The 26,902-nt window shown below is 41.8% G+C and overlaps 1 protein-coding gene across 2 annotated transcripts in view; it reads left to right on the top strand.

Moving 5' to 3' along the window:
- Positions 1–24,088, top strand: part of tbc1d4 (TBC1 domain family, member 4) — a 29,262-nt gene extending 5,174 nt beyond the window's left edge. Inside the window, exons 2-24 of one of the 2 annotated variants that reach the window (XM_062431416.1) lie at positions 1,917–2,045; positions 2,143–2,374; positions 2,685–2,929; positions 4,037–4,126; positions 4,472–4,576; positions 4,721–4,853; positions 4,987–5,078; positions 5,258–5,368; positions 6,283–6,405; positions 6,978–7,037; positions 8,929–9,137; positions 9,607–9,759; positions 12,573–12,730; positions 13,832–14,035; positions 15,289–15,291; positions 15,843–16,004; positions 16,166–16,324; positions 16,517–16,617; positions 16,744–16,887; positions 18,447–18,606; positions 18,759–18,928; positions 19,618–19,794; positions 20,566–24,088. In XM_062431416.1, the coding sequence (XP_062287400.1) occupies positions 1,917–2,045; positions 2,143–2,374; positions 2,685–2,929; positions 4,037–4,126; positions 4,472–4,576; positions 4,721–4,853; positions 4,987–5,078; positions 5,258–5,368; positions 6,283–6,405; positions 6,978–7,037; positions 8,929–9,137; positions 9,607–9,759; positions 12,573–12,730; positions 13,832–14,035; positions 15,289–15,291; positions 15,843–16,004; positions 16,166–16,324; positions 16,517–16,617; positions 16,744–16,887; positions 18,447–18,606; positions 18,759–18,928; positions 19,618–19,794; positions 20,566–20,796 (3,351 nt within the window). In that variant the 3' untranslated portion in view covers positions 20,797–24,088. The remainder of the gene's footprint in view (positions 1–1,916; positions 2,046–2,142; positions 2,375–2,684; positions 2,930–4,036; positions 4,127–4,471; positions 4,577–4,720; positions 4,854–4,986; positions 5,079–5,257; positions 5,369–6,282; positions 6,406–6,977; positions 7,038–8,928; positions 9,138–9,606; positions 9,760–12,572; positions 12,731–13,831; positions 14,036–15,288; positions 15,292–15,842; positions 16,005–16,165; positions 16,325–16,516; positions 16,618–16,743; positions 16,888–18,446; positions 18,607–18,758; positions 18,929–19,617; positions 19,795–20,565) is intronic. The other variant, XM_062431417.1, reaches the window with a different exon arrangement.
- The last annotated feature ends 2,814 nt before the right edge of the window (positions 24,089–26,902 follow it).

Below are 26,902 nucleotides of genomic sequence, written 5' to 3'. Positions count from 1 at the left end.
ATCCAGCAGCTCCTTTAAATGTTAAGACAATGTTGTCATTTTTTCCCCTCAGTGTCAAAGTGGTGTAAGAAATCAGCCTAATTGCACGACAGAGGAGACGGTATAGCTGGAATTCTCAGACACTGAGCTCTCTGAATTACCTCGACCTTCTAGTGTCAACACTGCCTCTGCCAACGAAGAACTGCTTTTTTTCCCTTGTGCAACGGAGGCCAGTTTGATTTTATGTGCTGTTTGTTTTTCTCGCTCTTGGTAAATTATGGAAACATGTTTTATCCCTTTGGTTGGTGATTCTATAAGGATTTTTGGAGAATAAACTGGCTAACAATCAATAATTTCACAGATGAGAGTTTTGAAGACATGGCTGTGTATGTACGACCAACCACACACACACACACACACACACACACACACACACACACACACACACACACACACACACACACACACACACACACACACATACACCACCTGCCCTCTTTCTCATCTCAATACAGATCTCTGTCACCAGCCACGCACAGCTCAACCCAGGGGAAGGCAGGCACTTGGAAAATGGGACTTTAAAATAGCTCATGTGTTCACGGTAGCAACATGGCAGACATCAAAGAAAGTATCTGATGTGTGTCTCATAGGTGAAGCAGCATTTATGAAAAGCAGGGATAGGCTTTATACACAATCATTCCTTTCCCATTTCTATCCGGTTGTTCTTTTGGTCACACCCCTGAAGTAACACTGATGTCTTTCTGTTACATAACTTTCCTTTCTCTGCATTATAAATATATTTGCTCAACAGTCAGTACACACAACTTCAGTTGCGATAGGAGATGTGTGCAGTGTGCGGAGCCACTGTTTGTTTTTGCGCTCATTGTTATTTTTTTGGCTGACCTTGGTGGCCGCTCTGGTTCTAGGCGCTCTTACAGTTTAGAGAACTGGAACTCAGAGGCCGTCAGTCTTGTTGTGTCTGCCAAAAAGTATTGATGCTGCAATCACCGAGTGCTCTCTAAGTTCAGAAGTGTCTCAAGACTGAGGAATGGATCGACTTCACATTCTCAAGTATTGCTCAAGATTTACTTTTGTGTCTTGACTTGTACTATTTGGTTAGTTTCGCGGACGTTATCAAAACATATTTCCTGCACCGGCTGCTCCTGCAGGTGTTGAACAAGGTGCAGGTCTCTAACACAGTGGAGCAGAAACAGGCTCGGTGACCTTTTGAGTTTCTGATTTCCTCCTGCACTCTGTTTTGTCTTCTGTCCTATAGAGCCTGGGTTTTCCTGTGCTCCTGGCTTACTTGTGGTTATCATTGTACTGTAGTATTTAGTTTATCTGTTGTTGACCAGCCTTTGTTAGTTCAAACATGAACCCCTTTTAAAAAAAAAAAAAGCCTTGAACTTATTTTATTTGAGCCTTTATCATTTTATGGGTTATTATTTATTTAAGATGAAAATTTGATTTTTGATATTATATATGGCGTATTTTGATCATCATAGTATATTATAGTATTATAAAAACTTGAATAAAGTCACAATCTGTGTCATTCTAGGTACCGTAATTAGGTTATTGCTATTGCGATTAGCGCGTTTATGTATATTTTCTGTATATACAGTACCAGTCAAAAATTTGGACACACTTTCCCATTCATTTGAATGAGAACGTGTGTCCAAACATTTGACTGGTACTGTACATGATTATTGGATATATCGGATGTTTTACTCCCTAAAATCATCGACACCAAAAGTCCAGTATCTGTCAGGCCCTATTATTGATGGCATTTATTCTATCTCACTTACATTGAGTTATGTTAGTCTCATGTTGTTCAGTTCAGAGCTGCAGAGAAAACATCTTCTACTGTTTGTTTCCAGTTCACTTCCCTTTCTCCTTTCTTAATAACAAAGCACTTTGTTATTATCCCTTTCTTGTAGGTTCCTGAGGTGATCAGCAGTATTCGCCAAGCGTCCAAATCCGCCCTAAAGGAAGACACCAAGCCTAAACAGGAAGCTGACGAGGCCTTCTACAACTCCCAGAAGTTTGAAGTGCTTTATTGTGGCAAGGTAGTAATGAGCGGTTGCGTGTCTCAGATAGGAAATGTTTATTAGACTCTGTGTGTGAAATAATGCTGTTGATATAAAAGAAATAATACACTTCCAGGTGACTGTCGGGCATAAAAAGGCTTCGTCCACCCTCATCGATGACTGTATCGATAAGTTTCGCCAGCATGAGATCGAGCGTAAGCGCCTGCGCCTGCTCAACGGCCAGCGGGGGTCCACAGAAAATGCCTCTGTGGAGTTCATCGTTGGAGGAGACAGCGATCCACTCTCCTCTGTTCTGAGTGAGAGTTTAGAAGACCCGGAAAGCCCTGGAGTGGAGGACCTGAGCGGAGGTGGAGGTAGGAGCCAGTTGCAGATATAGGATTAGGATGAACTGATATATTGAAATGATGCATGTACTGTACGCACAGCTACAGTAAGAACAAAGGATCAAAGCTGTTCCAGCATGTGCCTGTAGGCAGTGTTTAAAACACAGTTGAACTTTGATGTTTAATATGATGTGGTCAAGATAAAACTGTGAAACCTGTTTGTCTGGTCATGCACCGATCAGAATAACAGCTAAAGCTATAAAAGAATTCAATAAGCCCCAGGTACGTTAATTTAAATAAACAGTGGAGCATGTCTTTGCTGTATGTCCTGCAGGTAAAGACCTCTCCAGCAGTGCCAGTCAGAGCAGCTTGAGAGGAACGTTCCCAGAGTGCATCCTGGAGGATTCTGGATTTGAGGAGCCGCAGGAGTTTCGTACCCGCTGCAGCAGCCTGGCGGGTAGTCTTCAGAGGAAGCCTGGGGAAGGTGTCATGATGGCTCCCACACGCCGCAGACACTCTAGTGCGCCAAACAACGTCCAGCCATCTGATACAGACAAGAACCGCACCATGCTCTTCCAGGTAGAGGAGAAAAGAGAAAAAAAAGGGCAGTTCCACTTTTCTGTGAAATGGACTGTACTTCTGCTGCTGTCCTAGTTTCAGTTTGAGTCTAGTAGCTCAGAGGTCTCTTATCTTGGAGTCCAGCTGACTGTGGGCACTCAGTCCGTTGGTAGAGCACTGAGGATCGTTATCATGACAGCAGTGCTCTCTCATTAAGACCTGCAGCTTAGGACACACTTAAGTGCTTTTCCAAGACTGAGGGATCAATTGTATTTGAATTACAGACATTTGCAGCAGACTCAAAAGGAATGAGTGCTATGTGTGATTACAGTATTGATGGAGAACATATTATGTGCAGTTGTAGTGATATGTTGATATTTGATTTACTCCAAAATTATAGTTGATGTTAGATTTATGGGCAGAGCTCTAAGTACGCTCCCTTTTGTCAACAAAATGTATGGATGTTTTTTTAAGTCACTCACTACCAACAAATCATAATTTGGCTTTAACCACTTTTTTTATCTGTCACACCAGAAAAGCAAACGCTAGCTTTCTCCAGTGCTGTTTGTCACCGAAACCGCTTCTACATTTAGTCTAACGTCTGAGGTTCTCCCCTACCGCAAATCATTTTTATGTGCACATGCCTGGCGGTTATAATGCGCTAGACTAGCTCAGCCCATGTTACTGCTTCAGTTAAAGAGACTGTAACTCCTAGAATTTGTGACTGCGGTGTTACTCCTGTGAAAACAAAAGGCCGCTGCTTTATGTAAAGCATGCACAGACTGTACAGTGAGCCAGCTGCCATTCTTCACACGCCATGCCCATTTCCTCATGGCGCTAATTTTAACAACTGGAGCACAACGCTCAATACGATACTCAACATAGCAGTCAATTATGGGAAAAATCGTTTGTGCAGACTTGTTGACCTTGATTTTGAGCCTGTGCTCGTGTGTTTATGTCTCTCATCAAACAAACCTCAGAATAGTCAAAGTCCTTGTCGTGAGATACTTAACAGTGAGATCTTCTTTGTCTTAAGTGATGTCCATGATCTACATAAAGTAACACTTTTATGTATATGCGTATGTTCTTGCATGAATGTATTTGACCAAATACTCTTGTGTTTCACAGGTTGGGCGTTTTGAAATAAACCTCATAAGCCCAGACAGTAAAACAGTGGTGCTGGAGAAGAACTTCAAAGATATCTCATCTTGCTGTCAGGTTGGTTTATTTTTACTTTCTGTGTTTTCACTAAAAGCCCCTCTCTCATGTCTTGGGTGCAGGTCTAGCCAGAGATTAAGCTCAGACGGATGTTTGCAGTGTTATTTTCTAGATATCCAATGCATTAGTGCCCATCTTTATAGTACAGCAGGCTTTTTATGTTCTATCTTTAATTAAGTGGCAAATCACGTCGTCGTCAGTATCGTAGTAATGCGTTCTCTTCTATGTCCTGTATTGTGTTTTGAATTGAGTTGAATCATTTGTATTGCTGGACTGAATACAAAGATCTAAAGGTATTGCCTGTACCTGCTGTGATTGATTCTGGTTTCCTTTGTCTGGATTAAGGGTATCAAGCAGACTGACCATTTTGGATTCATCTGTCGGGACCCATCAGAGTCTGGTTCCAATCAGTATGTGTGCTTCGTTTTCCAATGTGCCAGTGAGTCTTTGGTGAGTCATGTAGAAGATACTAAAGACAATTATTTCAGCTTTTGCTTATAACTCTACAAACGCCTCCATATTGTCTGTTTGTGTGTGTGTGTGTGTACTTGTGTGCACGCCTGTCCTGACCCCATGTTTGACTTAATGTGTCAGGTGGATGAGGTGATGCTGACCCTGAAGCAGGCCTTCACTACAGCAGCAGCCTTACAAAGCAACAAGACCCCGATCCAGCTATGTGAAGCATGCCCTATGCATGACCTGCACAAGCTCTGCGAGCGGATTGAAGGTGTGCCATGTGAACTCAGACACGCATCCAGTATTTCTCTCCGGCTTGACTCATGAATATATTGATGCACGGGCTGTTTCTCAGAGTTAAAGCGAGATAAAAGCGCATTACTTGTTTCCTCACTTGTTTCCAGGTCTCTACCCACCCAGAGCAAAGCTAGCCATCCAAAAATATCTCTCCCAGCTGACTGACAATGAGCAGGTGGAGACTTTTGAGCGAGTTCAGGTGAGGTTTGGCTCCACTCAGAAAAAGCATGCTTTTTCCCATGGAAAATTAGTAACACGTTAACAGTATTTGATGAGAAATGTATAGAAAGAGTTTATTTTTGATGATGCTGCACCTGCATCAAAGCAGTGTTTTTTTTCCATCTTGTGATTTGAGTATTTGTGTGTCCATGTCTACAGAAATTGAAACCAGCTTCAGACCAAGAAGAGAATGAGCTGGTGATTCTCCATCTTAGACAGCTGTGTGAAACCAAACAGAAGTCCCACCTCCACATTGGAGAGGTCCCTCAGGTAGACTGAACCTTGTAGACGATGGAAATGTCAATGCAATGCTATAGTGGTCCCAATTAACTGCAAAAGTTGTGATAATAGGATAATACTCCTACCAGACCATAAAAAAATGGGGTTTAATTTCATGAAAACGATCACTTTAACTTAATTTTAAAAAGTCAATTTAGACTATAAAAGACTTCCTATCCTAAGGTTTGGTACGTTCTTTTGTTGATAAAGCAGCAGTTTTAAATAGACGAGGCTATGTAAAAGAATGAGTTTTTAAAATACTGATGATGATATAGTTATTAACTCCAAAACAAGACGATTTGAGTCCCTGAGTTCCAAAAAGAAATATCCAGTCATGCTGTTTTTTTGTCTTGGTGATTGAGCTTTTCTGAGTCATGGTAAGGTTATATAGTGTGTACAACAAATCAGAAACAACAAATCTGTTTAAGAATCTATCAATAATAAATGCTCAGCTCTCTGCTGTAATCTCAAATGTAAAATTCATCACTGGTGTGGGGGAAATATTAATATTGCTCCTGGAACATACCTAACCTCATGCTTTGCACAGCAGCACACATAGTTTCAAATTCTGGTTATAAATTCAATTATTGTTACATTTCTTGCTTGCTGGGGAGCAAAACAGCATTTGAAATATGAATGGGTGGGGGATTATTACTCAAGCATGATCTAGCCTGAGGGATTGTATGTTAAATATTGTCATTCAGATGGCTAGACCCCAAAAACAATTCTAATATTATTAAAGCTCCAAACAGCTGTGGACCCATCTTAGCCATCTTGGACACGTGGTTTGCTACTGTAAGAGTACACAGATCTATTTTACAATGGAAGTCAATGCAGTTACATTTGATCTATTATTTCTGTGATGATTTGTCATCATTTGTGTGTTTATTGTTGTCGTCTGACAGAATGCAGCCACCAGCCCAGCACCAGCAGACGGTGCAGCCACCAGCAGTCGCTTCAAACTTGATATTCTCAAGAATAAAGCTCGCACCTCCCTCACCAGCTCTCTGGAGAACATCTTTGCAAGGGTGGGTCTGAGCAGAAAGGCTTTTTTTTTTTTCTCAACACATTTTTTTTCCTGCCCCAGCTCCATTTTGGAATTAAATTTCCTGTTATTATTCCAGATTTTTCTCATTGTGTAAGTTTATTCCTATCTCTGTCTCATATTTTTCCTTAGCAGACAGAATAAAGCCACTGTGCTGCGTACCTTTATGTGTCTCTCCAGTTCCTTTGTATCAGTTGCTGTTTCTGTGTCATTATCATCCAGGGGATTTGGATTGACCCATATCTGCCAGTGAGACAGCAGAATAATTCCTTGGTAAAAGGATGCAGGCAATCTGAGACCTCTGCCATCTGTTATCGTCTCAGAGACTTAGCTGAACAATCACAATGTAAATGTTATCAAGTCAGGAAATATGTCATTTTTTAACATCTTACCGTTTATAGTTATGTTTTTTTATTGCTTGCTGAGGTTTTACTATAATACCAAGTGCTCGTTTTGTCAAAGGCAGTAGTTACAGTTTTGAAAAAGGTTTGTGTAAAATTGTCCCTTTTTAAAAAATCTGTTTGTTTCATATTTTCTTGTTTCTTCTGTCACCAGGGGGCCAGCCGGATGCGGGGCCGCTTAGGAAGCATGGGAAGCATGAGCAGTTTTGAAAGAGTAAGTGTCCATGTGGACTGACACGAGACATGAGAATTCCCAGAGCTCCACTCTGGAGGATCTGAGTTCTCACTTCTTACTTAGTGGCTTTTAAAAGCATGTGATAAACTGGCATTGGCTTTTAGATGAAAATGTCAGTGTTGGTAGATCCAGGCGGATAACAGTGCTCGTCTCACATGTGCATTATTCCCATATAGTTAAATGGTGACACTGCAGCAGCCAAAGATGGTACAGTAAAATACAGCAGGAAGTGTGTTTTCAGAGCAGTCAGTGAACCATATGGGGTTATTGGCTCTGCTGTGTCACTGCTGTGCAGAATGTGGGGAGAATGTGTGATTAAGTCCCTCTGACTCCTCATCAGTCATGATGGAGTTAAAGCAGAAATGTGCAAGTTATTATATTATTAAACACACACGAAGTAGACCCTCCCATGGCCCTGGATGTTTCTGGCTGTCACATGACTTTTACTTTGCCTGGTGCGTTGCATTCATGTCATGTCAGATTAATGGGAATATGAACTGCCAAGAGGCTGCTCCAAGTGGGGTGTGTGAGGATTTTTATAAGCTGCTATGTCTCCCACTTTTCATAAAATCCATCAACACTGTCTGCTGCAGATAAGAAAAATCAAATCAATTAGTCATAGTCTCAGTGATCTACTTTTAAAGAGCAAGTCATGATGTGACTTTTATACTATAAGCAAAAACCATGTTTAACATAAAGATGTCATCATGTTGTTATCATACTCAGAATTAAGTGACATAGTTACATGTGGGTATATGTGTATAAGGAGAATCTTGTGTGTTTAGTGTCGCTCATTTATGCTCCTCTTTGTTACATTTCTGATGGTCGTAGTACATACAGGGCAAAAAGTTGTTTGCCCTGTGTGAGTGATTAAGTAGACATCTGGGGATTGTTTCAGGATGCCGCAGATGTCCTGGCAAGCAGGAAATCCAAGTCAGGATGTCCAGTATGTGCCTTTGCTGAGCCAGGCCTGTCCAGGCTTCCTCTTCTTAGTCTCGTTAAACCAAACAACATACCGCACAAGTGTCTGATCTGAGCCACTTCATCTTATCAGCATTTCCTAAATGTACAAATCATAATTAAACCAATTTGCTGGCATCAGTATCTAACAATATTAACATGTGTTAAGCAGTTTGAGTGATTCATCAAATTGAATTGTTTGAGATCGTGATACTACTTCAGTGATTTTTCTCTATGCGCATCAAAAAAGGCTGCACAACTATTGCTGCATTTCCCGTCATGTCAGATCTTGGCGAGGGAGGTCTCTAAAAGCATGAAAGCAGGAGATTGGAGGGTTTTCATGTGGAGTGCGTCCACTGAGGTCCTCCCCGCCAATTGTGTGTGATACCGTGAGTCACAGGACACTGTCCATTAGAATACAATGGATGAGGGAGTTGTACTCTACCGCCAGGCATGAGGCAGCACTGAGTCTAAAAGTGTTGAGTGGAAAGTTAAACCTGGACTGAGTCCTGCTGTGGGGTTGCATTGGCTAGGTGAGTGCAGACCTGTAACTTGAGTAACTGAGCTGGTGTTTTATTTGGCTTTGGCCTGTGCATATTCTCTGGAATATGGAATTACAAGCTGTTTGTGGTTTGACTCCAGTGACATTTAGTGTGATTAATACACTTTGAATTTTGCCTGCTTGGACCCAGGTTATTGACCTGTGTAGCTGTACACAATATTTTCAGAGATTTAGTTACTGTATCATGTGTTCAGCTTGTCATTAGTCACCATTCTGTCCCTGTTTCAACCTACTGTCACTGTTAGTTGTACAATCAGTAAAGCATAAAAAACAACCGTACTTGAAAATACCTTAAAAAAATGAAAAGAATTACTTGTGCACTGACATCTTACTCTCTCTCTTACTCAGCAGGATGAGGAATCTCCCAATCACTCCCCTCCAAGTTCCCCTCCCGCTTTTAGTGACGACGACCCGGAAGCTGGCCCACAGTTCCGTCGGCGTGCTCACACCTTCAGCCATCCACCTGTGAAGAAACGCATCTCCTTCGAGGGTCAGCCTGCCAAACAGGCTCCTCTGCGCAGACAACAGTCTGTTAACCCAGAACTGCTGGGGAGCAGGTAACTCAACACACACTTCACATATTAATCTCTGAATATGAGGTTGCAAGGAGTGATCAATGCACTTTTTTTTTATAGGAAACTTGCAGTAGAAGATGTTTTGTGCAGAGTGAATTATACTGACATGTGTTCATAGGAGAAAACTTGTTTGTTTTAGATACGGCTAAAGCTAACATTGCTAAGACAATCATAACCTGTTGCTTTTCTTGTAATCGGTTTTACACTAACTAAATATTTAGCTGACCTTTTGACGCGCACACAGACAATGTAATCTATTTGCAGCACTTTGATCAGTCCTAAATCTCACCAACCTCCAATCCTACTATCCTTGAACAATAGCATCACAAGTTTCCTGCCACTGTTTTGATCCCTCATGAGATCCTTTGTGCACCGACCGGCAGCCCTTTCTTTTGTGTAATGTGTTTATTTTTTTTTTATTTTGTGGGCATTTCATGTTTGGCTCGCCAAGTCCTGTGGCTGTCTCGAGAACGCGCAGTGTTTCGGAGAGCGAGTCCTCCTTCAGCCTCCCCTCCTCCTTCTCTGCCCCAAGTTTCCTGAAAACCTTTTACCAGGGCTCACTGGGTTCCCTGAGCTCCCTGGCAGACAGTGGGAGCCTCAAGAGGTGAGAGGGGTTGCGCAGCTGAACCCCCCCTGCTTAGACCCAAACAGTTTCCAGGGACGAGACAAAGTGGATGAGCGGGGTGGGAGGGAGTCAGTGTTTTGCTGGGTGTCAGTAGCCATATACGTGTTGGCTGTCCAAACCTTTTTAACACCCAGCTTTTTCCTGTCTATCAACAACAACTTTTTACAAGTTAGAATACTTTCCAGCAATTTTCTATTTTTCCCGTTTTCATCGTCTGTGCAGCTGGACCTGCCCTCTTCCTGTTTCGCTCAGAAGTAGAAGGGGACGCTGATACACCCCTCTCTTGTTGTGTTTGCATGATGGATATGAAGCTTTTTTGGCATGGCAGAACTACATTTAACCTAACATTTATAGCCTTTATTAACTGCATGGCACCAATACTGGTATCAGATATCGGTCTGATAGCTGGCTTGGGTATTGGTGAATAAATAACAATTCAGTAAGTGTATACCTATGTGTTTATTTGTTGCGGTTTGTTTTACAAAAATTAGAAAAGCAACATTTATGTCGAGCCTAATTTTGCCTTACATGTTAAAGAATGATCCCAGTCTCATCCGCACAGTGACGCTTACAGCTTATTAAAGCCTCTTTCACACATAGTTCCCGTCAAATTACTGGAATAACCACTCAGGCACTGCTAGTGATTTTTACCGTTCTCACATGCAGGTTTATTCAGGAACATGTTGCGCCTTTTCACATATGCCATGGCAATGCTGGAGTAGATAGGGCAACGGACAGCGCAACACTTACGGAGAGGTCAACTGAAGAAGATGAACATGGGGCAAGGCTTGATCTACATATACTGTATGTGGTAGAATACGTCTCTTATTATTTTCAGGAACTTGGCGGGCAACGAGCTGTTTTCGTCCGGTAATAATATTCTTTTAGTGTATTTCATATTCAGCATACATTGGCAAGGCAACTGTAAACAAGTTATGGATTCAAATACATCATCAGTGGAGTCTTGTGATTGGTTTGCTTGCTCCATGCGAAAGCGTCCCCACTGCTTTCCACACATGACCCCACGCAGGAGATGTTCCTGAACATTTCAGGAGTAGACTGCGTTTGCGAAAGGGGCTTCATTATACTGGCATCGGATCTGTACTCGGCACTGAAAAAGTTGGAATTGTACTATTACACTAAGCATGACACTGATTCAACTCAGGGATATATTTATTTTAAAAGGTTTCTGTTAATGTTGAGTTGCATTAATTAATGGGCTAATATAGTATGATCAATAAAACAAAATACCACGGAGTGACTGAGAGACTCTAGATTCTCTCTGGCAGCACTGCATTGACAACACATAGGTGTCTTTATGGCAGAAACTAAAGGTTAACATTTCCATTATGAAGGAGATCCAGTGGAGCAGACCGTTGTAAAATTTCATTTCCATAGGATGTTTTTTTTCTTCTCTGACAGCAGTCCAATCCTCTAAGTGCTTGTATTGATAATGCAGCAGCGAGAGGAGCAAGAAAAGCTTTTTCAGCACTCGTTGCTCCTGATGATGAGCAAGAGTGGGTTTAGAGGACGACGTGTTGAAAAAGCCTTGACCTGCTGGGTATTTAAATACGAATATGTCAACATGTTTACAGCTTAGTTTGCATTATCTGTTTGCAATGTGAGAGAACTTTACTCCACTGCCTTTTCTGTGAGTTTTTTTATTTTTATAATGAGCATAATACAGTAAGAGGCTATATGTTGAGTGAAGAATTTTAATCCGTTGAAGAAGCTATGTTAAATGTGCAGAACAGCTCTAAGTACTAAACCATCATCTCAGTAACACATGGGCAGAAAGGCGTTTGCTCCTGCTGTGATATCTATCAACTGCTCCCCATTACTTACTATAATGAATGTATAATATCTCATTTCACTGGTGCTCATAAACTGCAATCCATTCATTCAAATGTACCAATGTAATATAAATCTATGAATAACAGAAAGTGATAGACAAAGAACAAGGAACATTGCTTATGGTTCATCTACTGTAACATTTCAGATGGCTACATTATGATGTTATACCTCACTCATCACTTAAGTAAAACAAGCAAACCTGCAAAACAGTGTTGCTATGCTATTGCACTAATAAGCTACAGAGTCGCTAATTGCATGGTGCATCATTATGAATGTAAAAGGTGAACGATGGATCTGATCTTCACTCTGCTCTCCATTTCACCCTCTTTCACATACTGTACAAATACTGTTTATTACCAAAAATAGCGGGTGCGCTTCATAGAGCCTCAGTGGGTTTTTTTTACACATATGACCAAACACAGCATTGTGGTGTTGTAATTGCACCATTAAAATCTAACCATTAGGACTCGGCTCAGCACCTGCCAACTTTGCTACACTGTCTGGCTTGGGGCAGTGAACATTATTTTTTTGGTGCTCTGGCAGCTCTGTAATCAAGTCTTTTTCTCTACTCGGAAAAGTGTTTTTTTTGTTTTGTTTTGTTTTGTTTTTTATTCTCCAGAGAATGAACAAACATGCACTCGCCTTGGCTGATTGGCACATTCTCTTCTGCTTCATTAACATGGAAATTTAATGGCTGGCACATCTTTTTATCGACAGTATGTTTATGATTCATCTTGACTGTTTTTCATCAACTCAGAGAGTCTGTTGTTATATAAGCTTGTATAAGGTTTCCTGTGTTGTTCCTGAGTGGAGAGGATTGATGCATGTGCGGAAGTACTGAAGGATATGTGTGTGAAAGGGTGCTGAAAGCGTGTTGGTGTAACATGACACTTGACTCATTTATCGGGTGTCTGTGACGCTGTGGTCTTCTTTTGTAGCAATGGGGAAGGCAGGAAAAGGACACTGTCTACCTGCAGCAGTGACTCTGTGAGTGGAGGTCTACCCCCAACCCCACGCAGGGTCTCCTGGAGACAGAAGATCTTCCTGAGGGTCGCTTCGCCCATGAACAAGCCTTCTGCATCCATGCAGCACCCAGGTCTGGTAACACAATCACTCTGACAGTTCACGCAAGGCACAACATGATGCACAATGAATCAGCTCTGAATAATCCACAAGTGCATACAATATGAGAACAAGACGGGGGGAACACTTGCTTCTCGTGGTCAGTTACTACTCTAAAACGTATGATTTTCAAAATGCATGATGCATACTGTACATGGGACTTGCAGTAAGTTCAAGGAATGTGAAATCTTCATGCTTGTCAGATAAACACTGATAAAGGAGCTTTATCCTCCTACTTGTTCTCAAGGCAAGTTTTCTTTCTTTTTGCATAGTCTCTCTCAGTGTAGTTTAGGGATTTAAAACTATGTAGCAAGCTAATTATATACAGTGGTGCAGTGCAGTGATTTCAGAATGTAAATAGTAACAACAACACTATTGCCTAACCATTTTTGTAAAGCACATGCCTTTATGCATCAATCACAAATACAGTTTTTACAATTGTCTTACTTTACAGTAGCATACAATGATACAGTTTTGACCTTATCTAAAACCAGCCTTATTGGCCTATAAAGCTGTTATAGTTACTTTATTAGAAAACTATTTATTAGACATTTAGCACACTTGAAGCCACATCACATTTGTTTAAAGATATGTCTCTGGCCATATGATGAATCTAAGCTCAACATCACTCTCCTTTTGTTTTGACTTTGCTCTATAACAACACCTGATAAATGTGGCTCTTCAGCTGTTAGAAGGTCAACTTTTTTCAATCATTAGTCACTTACTTTGTCCTTCTACTGTTTTGTGTCACGTTACAGTGGATTTATTACCGTTTTGTTGCTGAAAACAATTGTCTCTTGGTGCTGGAAAGCAGGTTAATAAGAGAAGAGAGAGTGAACCAAAAATAATAAATACGCTGTAGAGCCAAAAAACAAAGCTAAAAGAGGCTAAAAAGCTCTGTTTATGACTGCACAGCTGCACAGTCAAGTGATAATTCTCTGTGAGTTCATCACTGTGAGCCACTCCTCTCACTACACTTCATACTTACTCTACAGATTCATTGTTAATACGAAAAGGAGTGATAAGCATGGCTTGAATTGTATAAGTTAAAAAGTGCTTTCCGTTAATGTTTTAGAGCACTCTGATGTCCGGGAGCTGTTGCCTCTCTCTCCTCGTGCAAGTCTGGATGTGTTGGGGCATCTGCTGCCCAGGACAGGTGACCACCTGTCTGGGGAGAGGCCCAAGAGGACGGCGACTGAGTACCGGGCGCTCTGGAAAAATGCCATCCGTCAGCAGATCCTCCTGCTGCGCATGGAAAAGGAGAACCAGAGGCTGGAGGGTGAGTGGCAGTTACTAATTGCTTTGTAAACTATGATAATTGCTGTAGAACATATCCCTCCTTTGGTCACATGAATTAGTCATTTGAAGAACTCTATGTCCGTACTCTTGTTGCAGCTAGATCTCTCAGTGACTTTCAGTGTTACGTGTATTTGTTTGTCTGCAGACGCTGGTGATATTTATAAGTTGTCATGAGGCTGTTGTCCTCAGAACACTGGGTCTTATTGTTAATGTTAGTCTGCCGTTGAAAATATTTATTACAGTGGCTTCTTTTTTTTCTCAAGTATCATGAAAGTTTCATACTCTGCCGTCACTACACACCGTAACATTTATAGTCTTGTTCCTCACTGAGGCTTTGTCAGCATGGTTAGATGCCAAAGAGTCTTTAAGCTGCTGTTTCTGTTTATTTTGAGAAGTCAAATGTTGCCGTCTTGGTTTGAGATTCTGGAGCACAGCTATATTTAGAGCAGGGTGTTGCATGTTCATAAACAGATCAGCACACACACAGACACACTCAAGCAGACACTCAGTAGGTTAAAGTGCCCAGAACTAATACTTTTTTCATGAAAAGCCATCAATAATAGCTATGTAAGTTCAGAGTTCAGTAAAATAACAGGAATTTTTTTTAACTTTTGGAAATATATCGCCCTCTACTGGCTGGGGTTATTTATGGTGCATCCTTTCCTCTCCTTCCTCACTACCACTTGTCTCCTACCAGGAAGTTAACTGATGAGGAATGTGGCAGAGAAGAGGAAGTTGAGGTCAGGTGGAATAGTTAATGAGTTACTTTTATAATCAAAAATAGATAGGGGCACGAAACAAAACAGCACTCTATAAATGATCAATTCCAAAGCCTATAATGTGAGTCTTTTTTATGCATGCACACAAACCTCATTTTACTTGCACTGACATCCAGCTGTTTACTCAAAGTTGCGTGAACTGTTATGATCCATTATAAGATTAGTGGAAATGATTACGGTACAAACAATTCTGTACACCTGCAAACATTTTTTTTTTAAACAGTAAGTAGCATAACAGAGTCAGCATTAATGTCTAGCTTCCAGGGATAAGGAGGAAATGGTGTATAAAACTAGGGGACCTTTTTTTCATTTGGGCTATAGCCTCAGGATGCACTTGCTATGTGTATCTTTTATATCTTCTATTCAGACCACCAACACATTTCTTTCCCTTTGTTTGTTATTATGACGCCAATGCTGGTCTGAGGACCTAACAGTGAATAACTATTTTCAATAGAAGGTAAGTACAACAAAAGGAGCACCTGGGCTAAAGGAGGATGTTTTGCATGATTTGGGATGTTGGTTATTATATTCATTCAATTCAGCTTCTTTTTGTTTGCATGCTTGGGGGGGGGGGGGGTCATACTTTATGGTGTTTGTGTTTCTTTTGTCCTGTGTTTCTACCTCTCCCTGCTGTCTTGATTTAGCCTCTCCAGGCCTCCGGCATAATGGATCTATGGTGTTAAATGTGGTTATTGTGTCTTGTGTTTATGCGGTAGGCTTTCCATGGTAACTGGTGACAAAAAGGCATAAGGGATGATATACACACTTGCTCTGAAATCTGACATCTTTTGATCGGTTACGTTCTGTTTTACAACAGTGAAAACAGAAGGGCTTTTGTATTCTTCCTAAGTACAGCTCTCTTGTGCTTGCCTCTGGTCTCGATTTTCTGGCGCACCAGAGAATCGTAATTGACATGTAAAAAACGATACCACACACACATAAAAAAAAAAAGTCTTTAAGATTGAATGCGTTCTCTAATCTCTTTTTATTCCGTCGTTTGTGTTGCAGCGAGCCGAGATGAGCTGCACATTCGCAAGATGAAGCTGAACTACCAGGAAGTGGGCCAGTGCTCCAAAGATGCGCAGGCATTGTGGGAGAGAAAACTGACAGCCCCAGGCAGAACGACAGTCCCACAAGACCAGGAGGAGATGTACCGTGCACTCTGCCAAGGTGAGAGAGAGTATGTTTGTGTGTGTGTATGTGTGCTATTATGTTTTAAGAGAGTGAGACAAAGCTGTAGAGAATATATGCTCATGTATATCATGTTCATGTAGCCATATATGTGTGTGGTGTTTAGAGTGAGCTCTTGTTCTCTTGCTCTTTCTATGCAGGTATTCCCAAAAGCAGGCGTGGGGAGGTCTGGTTGCTGCTTTCCCATCAGCACCGGCTGTGTCACAGATTGCCCCCCCGCCAGCACGCCCCGGACACCCCCTACCAAGATCTGCTCAAGCAGCTCACCGCACAGCAGCATGCTATTCTGGTGGATCTAGGTGGGCACACTTTCATCCAAGTCACAGAGAGCAAAGTTGACTGTTTGATTTTATAAATTAGTTAATAAGTATAGAATAGAAGATGTTGAAACTTCCTTCTGTCAACGTCTCTTCACCTTTTTCTAGTTAGGTTGAAATTTCGCAGAAGCTTTGAACATTTAGTAAATATTCCGATGTAAATCTCCCACTCAGGCCGGACCTTCCCCACCCACCAGTACTTCTCAGCTCAGCTGGGCGCCGGGCAGCTTTCCCTCTACAACCTCCTGAAAGCCTACTCTCTGCTGGATACAGAGGTACTCTTAAAGCTGTTTCCTGATACATTTCCTGTCTCCGTAACGCACAGCTGCAAAGCCATAGCGATGGTCATCATCATCAGATTTGCGTTTCATAATGTGTTCGCTCTGATTTTGTGCACGCAGGTCGGCTACTGCCAGGGTATCAGCTTTGTGGCTGGCGTGCTGCTGCTCCACATGAGCGAAGATCAGGCCTTTGACATGCTGAAGTTCTTCATGTATGACCTCGGCATCAGACGCCAGTACAGACCAGACATGGTCTCCCTGCAGGTTAGTCGATGGATCACGACAACATACACTACAACATATTTTCACTTTATGAGGGATCTCATTTTTGTACGAGCTCCATTCAGTTGCAGGTTATGGCAGACTGATATCACTTTACATGTGATACAGCAAGAAAGATAATGCTCTGAACATTAAGGCTCCCTGTGGGGTTTCTGACCTCGGTAGTGAAATGGAGCAGGGTATTTTTTTTACATGGGGTCTCCATTTGTTTGTCTTGTGCACTGAAATGAGGGTGGGCGTGCATAAAGGCAGAGAAGCAGAAGACTGCAGGCTAGTAAACATAGATGTAAACAATGCAGGATTTATAATAAAAAAAAAAAAGGCTTTATGAATGTTTTATGAAGAAAGAAATGCTTTCCACGCTTTTGTTAGACCCGTAGGATACATACAGAATGCATTGTGGTGAGTAAAACGCTTATGTAAACAACTTTTGTTTGTTTACGCAATATCTACAGAGCCCCATTAAAACCATTATTCACCAAGATTGCCTCATTCTTAAAAAAATAGATTTTTGTTGTCGGGCAGAAACCTTGTATTTCCATATTTGGGTTTTATGAATCAATGCTATTGGTCACCCTTTACGTCTGTCTGTGGGTTTTACAAATGAAAAGCAATTAAAAGTATTAAAAAGAGCTTGTGACTAAATCTTGCTCATCCAAGGTACAGTTTTGGACATACAAGGTTTGTGCCCGAATAGGGACATTATGCCAGAATCATTTGAAAGGGCTATTACCACATAAAAAATATACAAATAGTAGCTTTAAATTTAAATGTTATCTTTAAAGTATTGAATCTACTGTATCAGAAGTGCTGTAAGTAACAGGCACCACTGTGGATACTTCAGTATGGCCTTATGTGGGTCAGGTTAGGAACAGCAAACAGTTGCAAACAGTAGTCAAGTGTCTCCACCTCTTATTCAAACCACACCTGTGTGCTCATTCTGTTAGCTCCAGTTAAATATCAGCTGACCTCATTGGGGCTGTAGCATCAGCATGTGTGGTAATGTTTAATCTACAGCAGGTAACAATTTAGCCAAGCAGCAGCCCGCTGGGCCTTTCTACATTGCAGTTCTGTTATGAAAAGTTTACAAAGACGGGAGGAATCTGTACTGTTTTCCCTTTGCAGCGTTTCAGTACGAGGAGGTAAAGGTATTACTTGTTTTCTTTGTAACCATCAGGAAATTGTAAGAGTGATAACAGCCTAATTTTAGCATGAGCTAACTTCTGCTTCTCTTTTCAGCCTGCTCTGCATTTCACTCTAGCGCTTGTCAGATGATTGTAATATATTGTTGGGGCTGTTAAGAGTTAGCACAGCTCATCAAATACTTGGACATGATGCATGTCTGAGCGAGTCTCTAAAATGTCACTGTTTAGTATTTAAGTAACTGGCTGCGTGGGTAAAGGATCATTTGCCAACTATAATAGTTAGATTGTTTTGGGACAAATCCAGATGTGCCAGTTTTCTCTTTTACAACTACATGTTTTGACCTGTGTGTGTATATCTGTTTGTGTATGTGTGTTGTACATACTTTCTGTTATTAGGTTCAGATGTACCAGCTCTCTAGGCTGTTACACGACTACCACCGAGAGTTGTACAATCACTTCGAGGAACACGAGATCTGCCCGAGCCTCTATGCTGCACCGTGGTTCCTCACTCTCTTCGCCTCTCAGTTCCCCCTCAGCTTTGTGTCGCGTATCTTTGGTATATTTAAACAATAAATGCCATTTGTTTGTCTTGTGCAATACTATTTTAAAAACTTTTGAATGGTCTCCTAATGACTACAGCTTAAAAGTGTGTAAAGCATTTGTGTTCTCATAGCTGTGCATGTGTTTTCTTTTCTTTTCTTTTGCCAGACTTTATATTTGTCCAGGGGACTGAAGTAATCTTCAAAGTGGCCCTCTGTCTGCTGAGCAGCCATGAGGGAGAGATAGTGGAGTGTGACACCTTTGAGAGCATTGTGGACTATCTTAAAACTACACTTCCCAACCTTAGTCAGACACAGATGGAGCAGACCATGTCAAAGGTACAGAGTGGAAAATGATATGAAATACACTTCCAGGTCTCCAGATAATCAAGGAGAATGAAGCATGTAAATGTAATTTTAAAGGCTTCTCTATTTGTGATGGTTACAAATGTGTTCGTAGGTATTTTGTAATAATGTGAGACAAGACACATATTCTTCTTGTAAGACTAAGCTAACTTGGTCAAGGCTCTACTGTGGCTGTCAGTTAGTCCACATCGGCCTGGTCGGGAAAGGCAAAATCAACAACTCTAATAATGCCATTTTGATTTCATATGTGGGGATATTTGCTTGCTATTCTATATTACTGTACCTCCTGGCAGAAGAGCTGTTGCAATATGTGTTTAGCCACAATAATAAAACATTTTTTGTGGTGTCTGTGGCTCCCCACAAGCCCATTTACCCCTGCTGAATATAAAAACTGGTGACCAATAAATGCTTTCATTGTTAAAAAAAGCTACATAATTTCCCTAAACACACTAAAACAACCACTTTTTGTGCAGCAAATGTGGTGCGCTAGTGAGTATTAATGGCAGCAGAACATTTTAGGACAATATGACATATGATATCACCAGACTTATCTATTCTCTAATTTGGTAGGAGCTACTGTTAGCTGCTGGAACATGCATATCTAAATATACTACAGTAACTTGTTGATTGATGATATGTCTCTGTATTCTGTGGGTTGCCAGGTAATGGAGATGGACATCTCCAAGCAGCTGCATGCGTACGAAGTGGAGTACCATGTCCTGCAGGATGAGATGCTAGATGCTGGGCCTCTGCCTGATGACTCTGACCGGCTGGATAAACTAGAGAAGACAAACGCACAGTTGAAGAAACAGAATATGGACCTGTTGGAAAAACTTCAGGTAAAGAATCACACTTAGATTTTATTCTGCAACAAGGCCAATTTTGTATTTATAACCTTTCATTCACATCAGTGGGAGCGATTGTGGGAAACAAAAGCAAGTCATTAGTTTGTTATTTGCATAAATGTTCATCGTTATAATTGTGTGGGACCTTGAGAGATTTTCTAATGAAGGTGCAAGTGTCACTGTGGGAAGCATTTCAATAATTAGTCCGTTTATAATCCTCTCCTTTGACAGTCTGGTAAAGGGCTGTGTCGTATTGTTGAGTGACACCCACACTACAGTAGTTCCCATTGGTAATGCATCAGACTACCTGTAGATGGCACTGAAACATAACTTTAAAAACAATGGCAGCGATAGAGAAACAAAGGGATTGAAAAGCTGCATGTTCTCCACATTCTTTATCATTTTGCTCAGTACTATGTGAACATACACACAGCAAGACAGGTAAAGTCTTAACTGGTGGTCCTTTACATTATTGAAGATCAAAGAAGTATTGAGCTGCTCTCGTCTATAATGTGACAAAGAAAAATTTAGAGGACTCTTTGTTTTGGATCACAGTTACCACAACGTTTAATAAAGCAATTTACACAAGACACAGATTCTGTATGAACTACAATCACAGTTAACTGCGCAAGATTTAGCATAAGGATCTCAACACAAAGTCATACAAGTGTTGACTTCTAGTTTGTCGTTTTTTGAATGCCTTCTGTCAAAATGTCTCTTTATCATGGGCTGTTTATACTGAAGTAAGATATCTGCGTCCTCCAGGCTGCACGGCAGAAGATTCAGACGCTGGAGACAAGCGTGGAGAACTTCCTTTCTCGGGAGAGCAAAATGAAGCACATGATTCGCTCTCTGGAGCAAGAGAGGGCAGCTTACCAGAAGACCATTGAACGCATGCGCTCGTGCCTTCCCCCTGACGCCCTGACAGATGTGGAGATGACCCAGATCAAAACAGGACCCAACGGGAAAGCCAAAACTGCAGCCAAGAAGCCCTGATGGCAACCAAGGGGGCTGGCTGCTCTGGGCAGCCGCACAGGCAGAGACTGAAGTGAGCAAATGCGGTCTGTCTTAGTGAGAGGCTGCTATTGTTGTACTGCTGCACAAAAGTGGCAGGGTTTTGTAAATGTGTGATGTCTGGACTTGCAGACTGTATGGGAAATATCTACGTGATGTTTGTCAGCAGATGATGGAGTGGTGGGAGGATGGTTTCATGTATATTAGCACCAGACATCAAAGCCACTGCTCTGTCTCATCTGTTAGACTGCCAGTTTGAAGGTGAGATCAAGATGCACAACATCCTTCCTTTTTCAGCTCTTTTGGTAATCACAGGGGAATTTTTAAAAGTGACACATGTGAAATGTGTCCGCCGCTTCAAATCTTTTTGAGCACTGCCTTGATGTATTTACAACCTCCCTCAGTAGCACCACATTAGCAGTGAACAGAAGATGCCAGTTGGCAAACCATCCTTTGGACCTCAGGGTCAACTTATAGCCATTACCAGTGTACCAATTCTTGAGTTGATACCTTTTTATTGTCGATGAACTGTGTCTGTGATGGAAACTTGGCCTCAGGCTAATCACATCGCTTTGTAATTTCCTTTTAATTCACTTGAAGATTTTGTGAATGTAACCTCCCTCCAAAGATCATTGTGATAGCATTGTTTGTCAGAACAGAGACGTCTGCCATGTTAGACTTTCAGCATACAGTATAGTGTCTTGCTGAACATGTCTCAGCGCCGCACCACTGCCTTCATGTGAAAGATCTTTAGTGCTTGCACTCGCTGCTGCTTTGAAGGAGGAAGTGTTTCTTCCAAAGCTCAAGCAGGATGTGAGGTCGTCTGCCTTCTCGGTTTCCTGTGTGACTGACCGTGGTGTCGCCTCGTTTTAGCACCGTGATACAAAGGCAGAGCTCATGCTCCCCAAAAGATGAAGATGGAGCAGCAATCTGAATGTATATCACATGCTTCTGTTTTTGTCAACCTAATCTGTAATGCTGAGGTTTGACAAAAGTAGAATTCTTTCCTCATCCTGTAGTTCCTGAAAGTGGGACTATGAGCAGCTAGGGTTGTATGGCTCCAGATTTCATGACAACATACACATGACATATCTGCAGCTGCATTGCTGTCAGTCAATTTTTATGTTTGCAGTGAACCGTGAGTGTTTCACTCTGTGCAGACCGTGCAAAGGAAACACTGTTAGAACTTAAAAGACACTTCAGTTTCCTCTTTGAGTGAAGCTAAATCTGTCTTGATTTGTGGTAATACACATACAGTTTCATTCAGAAAGTATACCCTGTCAACCCTTTCAATTTTTTTCTTTTAACATTTTATGTCTCAGTCTTATGTTAAAATCATTTCAATTCCCCCCCCCCCCTCTTATTAACATTTAGTACCCCATAATGACACAGTGAAAAATTTTTTTTGCAAATGTATCAAAAAGGAAAGTGAAATATCTCATTGACATAAGTATACAAACCCTTTACTTAGTACTTAGTTGAAGCACCTTTGGCAGCGGTTACAGCCTCAAGTCTTCTTTGGTGTGATGCGACAAGCTTTGCACACATGGATTTGGAGATTTTCGGATGGGGACAGTCGATGGTCAGCCGTTTTCAGATCAGTGTTGCGTGATGGTTTTCCTTCTGGAGGTTTCTCCCATCTTCACACAGGATCTCTGGGGCTTAGCCAGAGAGACCACTGAGTTCTTCGCCACCTCTCTTACCAAGCCTCTTATTCTCCCCGTATTGCTCAGCTCTAAGAAGTGTCCAGATTGTTCCAAACTTCTTCCAATTTAAGAATTATGGAGACCACTGTGCTCTTGGGAACCTTCAATGCAGCAGAACATTTTTGTAGGCTTCCCAGGATCTGTTTCGACACAATCCTGTCTCTGAGCTCTGTAGGGAGTTCATTCAACCTCATGGCTCATGGTTTTTGCTCTGATATGCATCGTCAGCTGTGAGACATTATATGGACAGGTCTGTGCCTTTTTAAATCAGGTCTAATCAATTAAATGTACCTCAGGTGGACACTAATCAAGGTGTAGAAACATCTCAGAGATGACATGAGCTAAATTTCAGTCAAAATACTGATGTCAATGAGATATTTCTTTTTTTCCCCTTTTAATTAATTTGCAAAACATTCTAAAATTCTGTTTTTGCTTTGTTGCTATGAGGTACTGAGTTTAGATTCATGGGGGGGGGGGGTGGATTTCAGCATAGGGCTGCAACATAACCAAATGTGAAAAAGTGGAGGGGTTGGAATACTTTCTGAATGCACTGTACGTACACACACAAACACAAGCTGTGCAGTGAACTGGATGACTGTATAGGCAGTCAGTTCAAATGAGTTTAAAGATTGTCCCTGGTTCTCCTCTGTTTTGTTCAAATCCCACCTCCATGTCTGACTCACCAATTCCAGTTCTGATTGAAAGGAAAGCAGTTCTGGACTCTGCTTTCACAAAAGACCCTCATATTAGAACCAAGGTGATGTCTGTCATGAAAAAAGTACTTACATACTGCGTCTATCAGTCTTGCTGTCCTTGGTGATAGGTTGTGTTGACACATTCATTTCTGTTTCAGTGTAAAGTTTTTATTAAACTAGTCCGAGCAGACATATCCTTTGTTAAACCAAGCAAGATGTTTCTGTGTATTTGCATGTACCCAGTGCACTTGCCTACAGCAGCTAATTCACATAATGTTTGATGAGTTGATAAATCCAGCCTGATAAATTTCAGGATAAAATCTTGAGGTAATGGAGGTGACATTGTACAAGTTTGCACCACACAGTCCTACAGAGCTTTCCTGCTTCTTTTTGCTTGTATTTTGCTTATCTACAGTGTTCATAGAAATTGACCATTGAACCAAAGTTGGTTGTTTGTTTTCAAAAATGAATGAATGAAACATGAATGAAGAATGTTCGACCTGATAACCTGTTTGTAACTACACCTCTGTTTGCACTAAGACAACAACTTGAAAGGATACCAAATATTGGCTGTCAAAACACACACACACAATATATCATTCTCATCTTATTAATTTGTGCCAAATGTTTAAGATGGCCTTTATTCTCCATTAATCGGAGATAGAAGACCATTTTGTCAATATCTTATGTGAACCACATCCTCATTGTGAGCAGAGGGTGTTTATTTTACATCGGGTGCTGACTACTAAATAATTCTTGCATCACTGTGTTTTAAGGAAATACATGTAATAAACAGTTTTTTCTGTCAACATGAGGGCTACACAGAGCTAAGAAACTGTCACAGATTCTTCAATAAACCTCACCTTGCCTTGTTTTCTGTCCACTCATGTCCGATTGTCTTTCCTGCCCAGTAAGATCTCATAAAGAAATCATTTCGCTTTACTGTTCTATAATTTAGCATTCCAAGTGTAGGACATAGCCTCAAGGTAGAAGGGTCTCTGTGTGCAGATGTATTATTGCATAAAAGGCCAAGGTAGGCTTCGAACAGTTTCGACAGACTCTATTTAAAGGCCTTTCAAGAGTTGTACTTTTGTGAATGCCTGGGGCAAAGAGATATACAGGTCTCCAGTGGGGGAAAAAACTGTGAAATTCTCTTTGCAAAGTATCTGAAACATTCAACCTAGAGTACATCCCTGAATTTGCAAAAAATATAGTGAATGATTTAGATATTGAGCTGAATTTTGACTTCAGATGTAGGAAATGCAAGGAAAAGTGCAGTTCTGATTCATTGAATAAAATCAAGACATCCCTGTCGTATATCGCTAAGGGTTTGATGAAAACGCTTTGATACAAATGCCTCCTTGGCCTTTTGTTGGCTCTGTAGTCTGGATATAAATCATACTGAGAATCCAGCAAGAGCTCCATCAGCCAAGGAGGGGTTTTGAGAGATAGCAGCCATAAGACCATTGTTTTCCTGGGAGGGTCTTACCCAGAAAGGACTGTTGAGTGCAGCTCTGATCAGCCTCTGCCAAGCCTGGAGCTCGTCACACATAAGACACACAAATGACCGCCAACCAGGAGCCCTATCACACGCTAAACAAAAGGGGCCACATTCCTTGCGTATTCCCACACGAGAACACATCCTGCAGCAGGGGGAAGAGTGGGACACTGGGAGTCCACTGGGGATTGGCTGAGAACGACACTTCCTCTGCCGAGGGTCTTATCAGCTTTGTTTGTGTTTTTTTCCCCTTCTCCGTCTTCACTATCTTCATCCCTCAATCATCTCTACCTCCCACTCTGTTTCCCGCTCTCCTCATCCTCCCATTGGAATTGTGAGGCTTGATCTTAAGCGTTGGTACAATATTTACTGTATCAGGGAACATACAGAAGAAAATACAGCAATGCAGATGTTCAGACAGGTATTTCGGGGAATGACTCAAACTCGGAGAACCACTGGTGTTTGACACAGGACTGTTGTTATCAGGCAGCCCACTGTAAGGTATTTGCATATATGCGTGTATGTGTCTTAAGGGCATTACACCAGCAGAAAGGGAAGAAGTGAGTTGACAGTGTGAGCTAGTTGCAATGAAGGAGTGAAGGGGAAGAAGAGAGTGGAGGAGGAGGAGGTTAGAAAGGGTCCTCCTGCCTTATATGGGAATTCATGCTGCTCCGCTTGTGGCGCAGTCTAAAAACTGGAGTCATTTCAGTAGTACACAGTACAAAGTATTACAGGTCACAGAATATCTATGCAGCACCAGCAGCTCAACTTTTACTTTGCAGTATGGTTATCTGCAATTCCAATCAATAATGCGGTTCGCAGGCAAAAACAAACATTACACAACTGCAGAAATAAACTGCAGCCATAAATTGGCTCCTGTAAGTGGCACCCAGCTCGAAGTTGCAGATGGATTTGGGAGGATGGAGATAACCGTGGAAGTGGGGGAAGGCTTGGAAGTGCTGGGGGAAACAGCTGGAGGGGTGGGTGAGAGACTCAGGTGGGCTTAGTCTAGTCCAGAGAGAGAATTTGGCTCCCCTGAGGCCAGGAACACACACAGACACATTTCACTGCGTCTCATAGTTTAGCTATGCCTTGATTCCTCTCCACATCTTTCCCCCCTTACCCTGTATTTTCTAGATACGTCGGCTGTTCCAGCTCTTTCTAAGAAATAAACTCCTCAGTACAGCAACCTTGGATTCCAATCAGCTATCCACACTGCGCAGGCTCACACACTCGTGTACCTAGACACACAGCACTACCACTGACATGTTTTAGTTAGTGCGGTGACAGATTTGCTTCCTGCGAGTGCTTTTCTCTCTCTGTACCTGTCATGGATGTATGTGCCAGAGGGGCTGATGGTACAAGGCCAGAGCCAACAATCACAGAAGGAACAGAGAATATGGCAGTAATGAAGCCACAGAAGAAACACAGAACTAAAACACACATACACACACTATTTCTATTCCCATGACTAGTCCGGTCCATTGCTTTGGTCCCTTCCATCGAGAACAGGTAAATCCAGGAACACTGCCTGGAGAATCTTGTGATTAATGACACGCCTGTCATGTCGAAAATCCTCTTCATCTTTTTCCTGACGAAAGCCACTCTTCCTCCTCCGAACCCCCCCACCCCCCCACACCCCAAAGGTCTGGCAAACACAGTATCCACAATCCCCCGGGGCCAGCTGCAGCACATGCTGGGGAGTATCATGCCGGCTCACCTGATCCAGTGCTTCATTCATCTGTGGAGCCTCTGGAGACCTGAAAAACACATGCAGTATCCTCAGACACACACACACACACACACACACACACACAAACACGCAAGCGCACACAAGGAAATATACATGTATCTACACACACATGCACTTATTCCCTATTGGCTATATACTGCATGTCTGACATCTTGGGCAGAGCTGGTGCACATAAACTGACATGTTTAAAAACAAGGTTAAACAGAGGTGAGGCTCACACACTGTAAGTAACAAGTCTGACAATATTATTGGGGCCATTTTCCACCTGGAGATCCTAGACAAATGTGACTGAAATCCCAGGCGATTGGAATGATCAGAGCAGAGAGTTTGCGCTTGAGCCCTTTCTAATCACATTATCCACTGGCTCTGCCTGGCCCACATCACCTTAGCAATGATTAAGATAAACACAGGCAAGAGATGAGGAGAAAGAGATGCT

Source organism: Scomber scombrus, chromosome 13 (genome assembly GCF_963691925.1).
Source record: "Scomber scombrus chromosome 13, fScoSco1.1, whole genome shotgun sequence".
NCBI lineage: Eukaryota > Metazoa > Chordata > Actinopteri > Scombriformes > Scombridae > Scomber > Scomber scombrus.
Note: the sequence above shows the minus strand (reverse complement) of the source record. Positions and strands in the feature narration are given on the sequence as shown.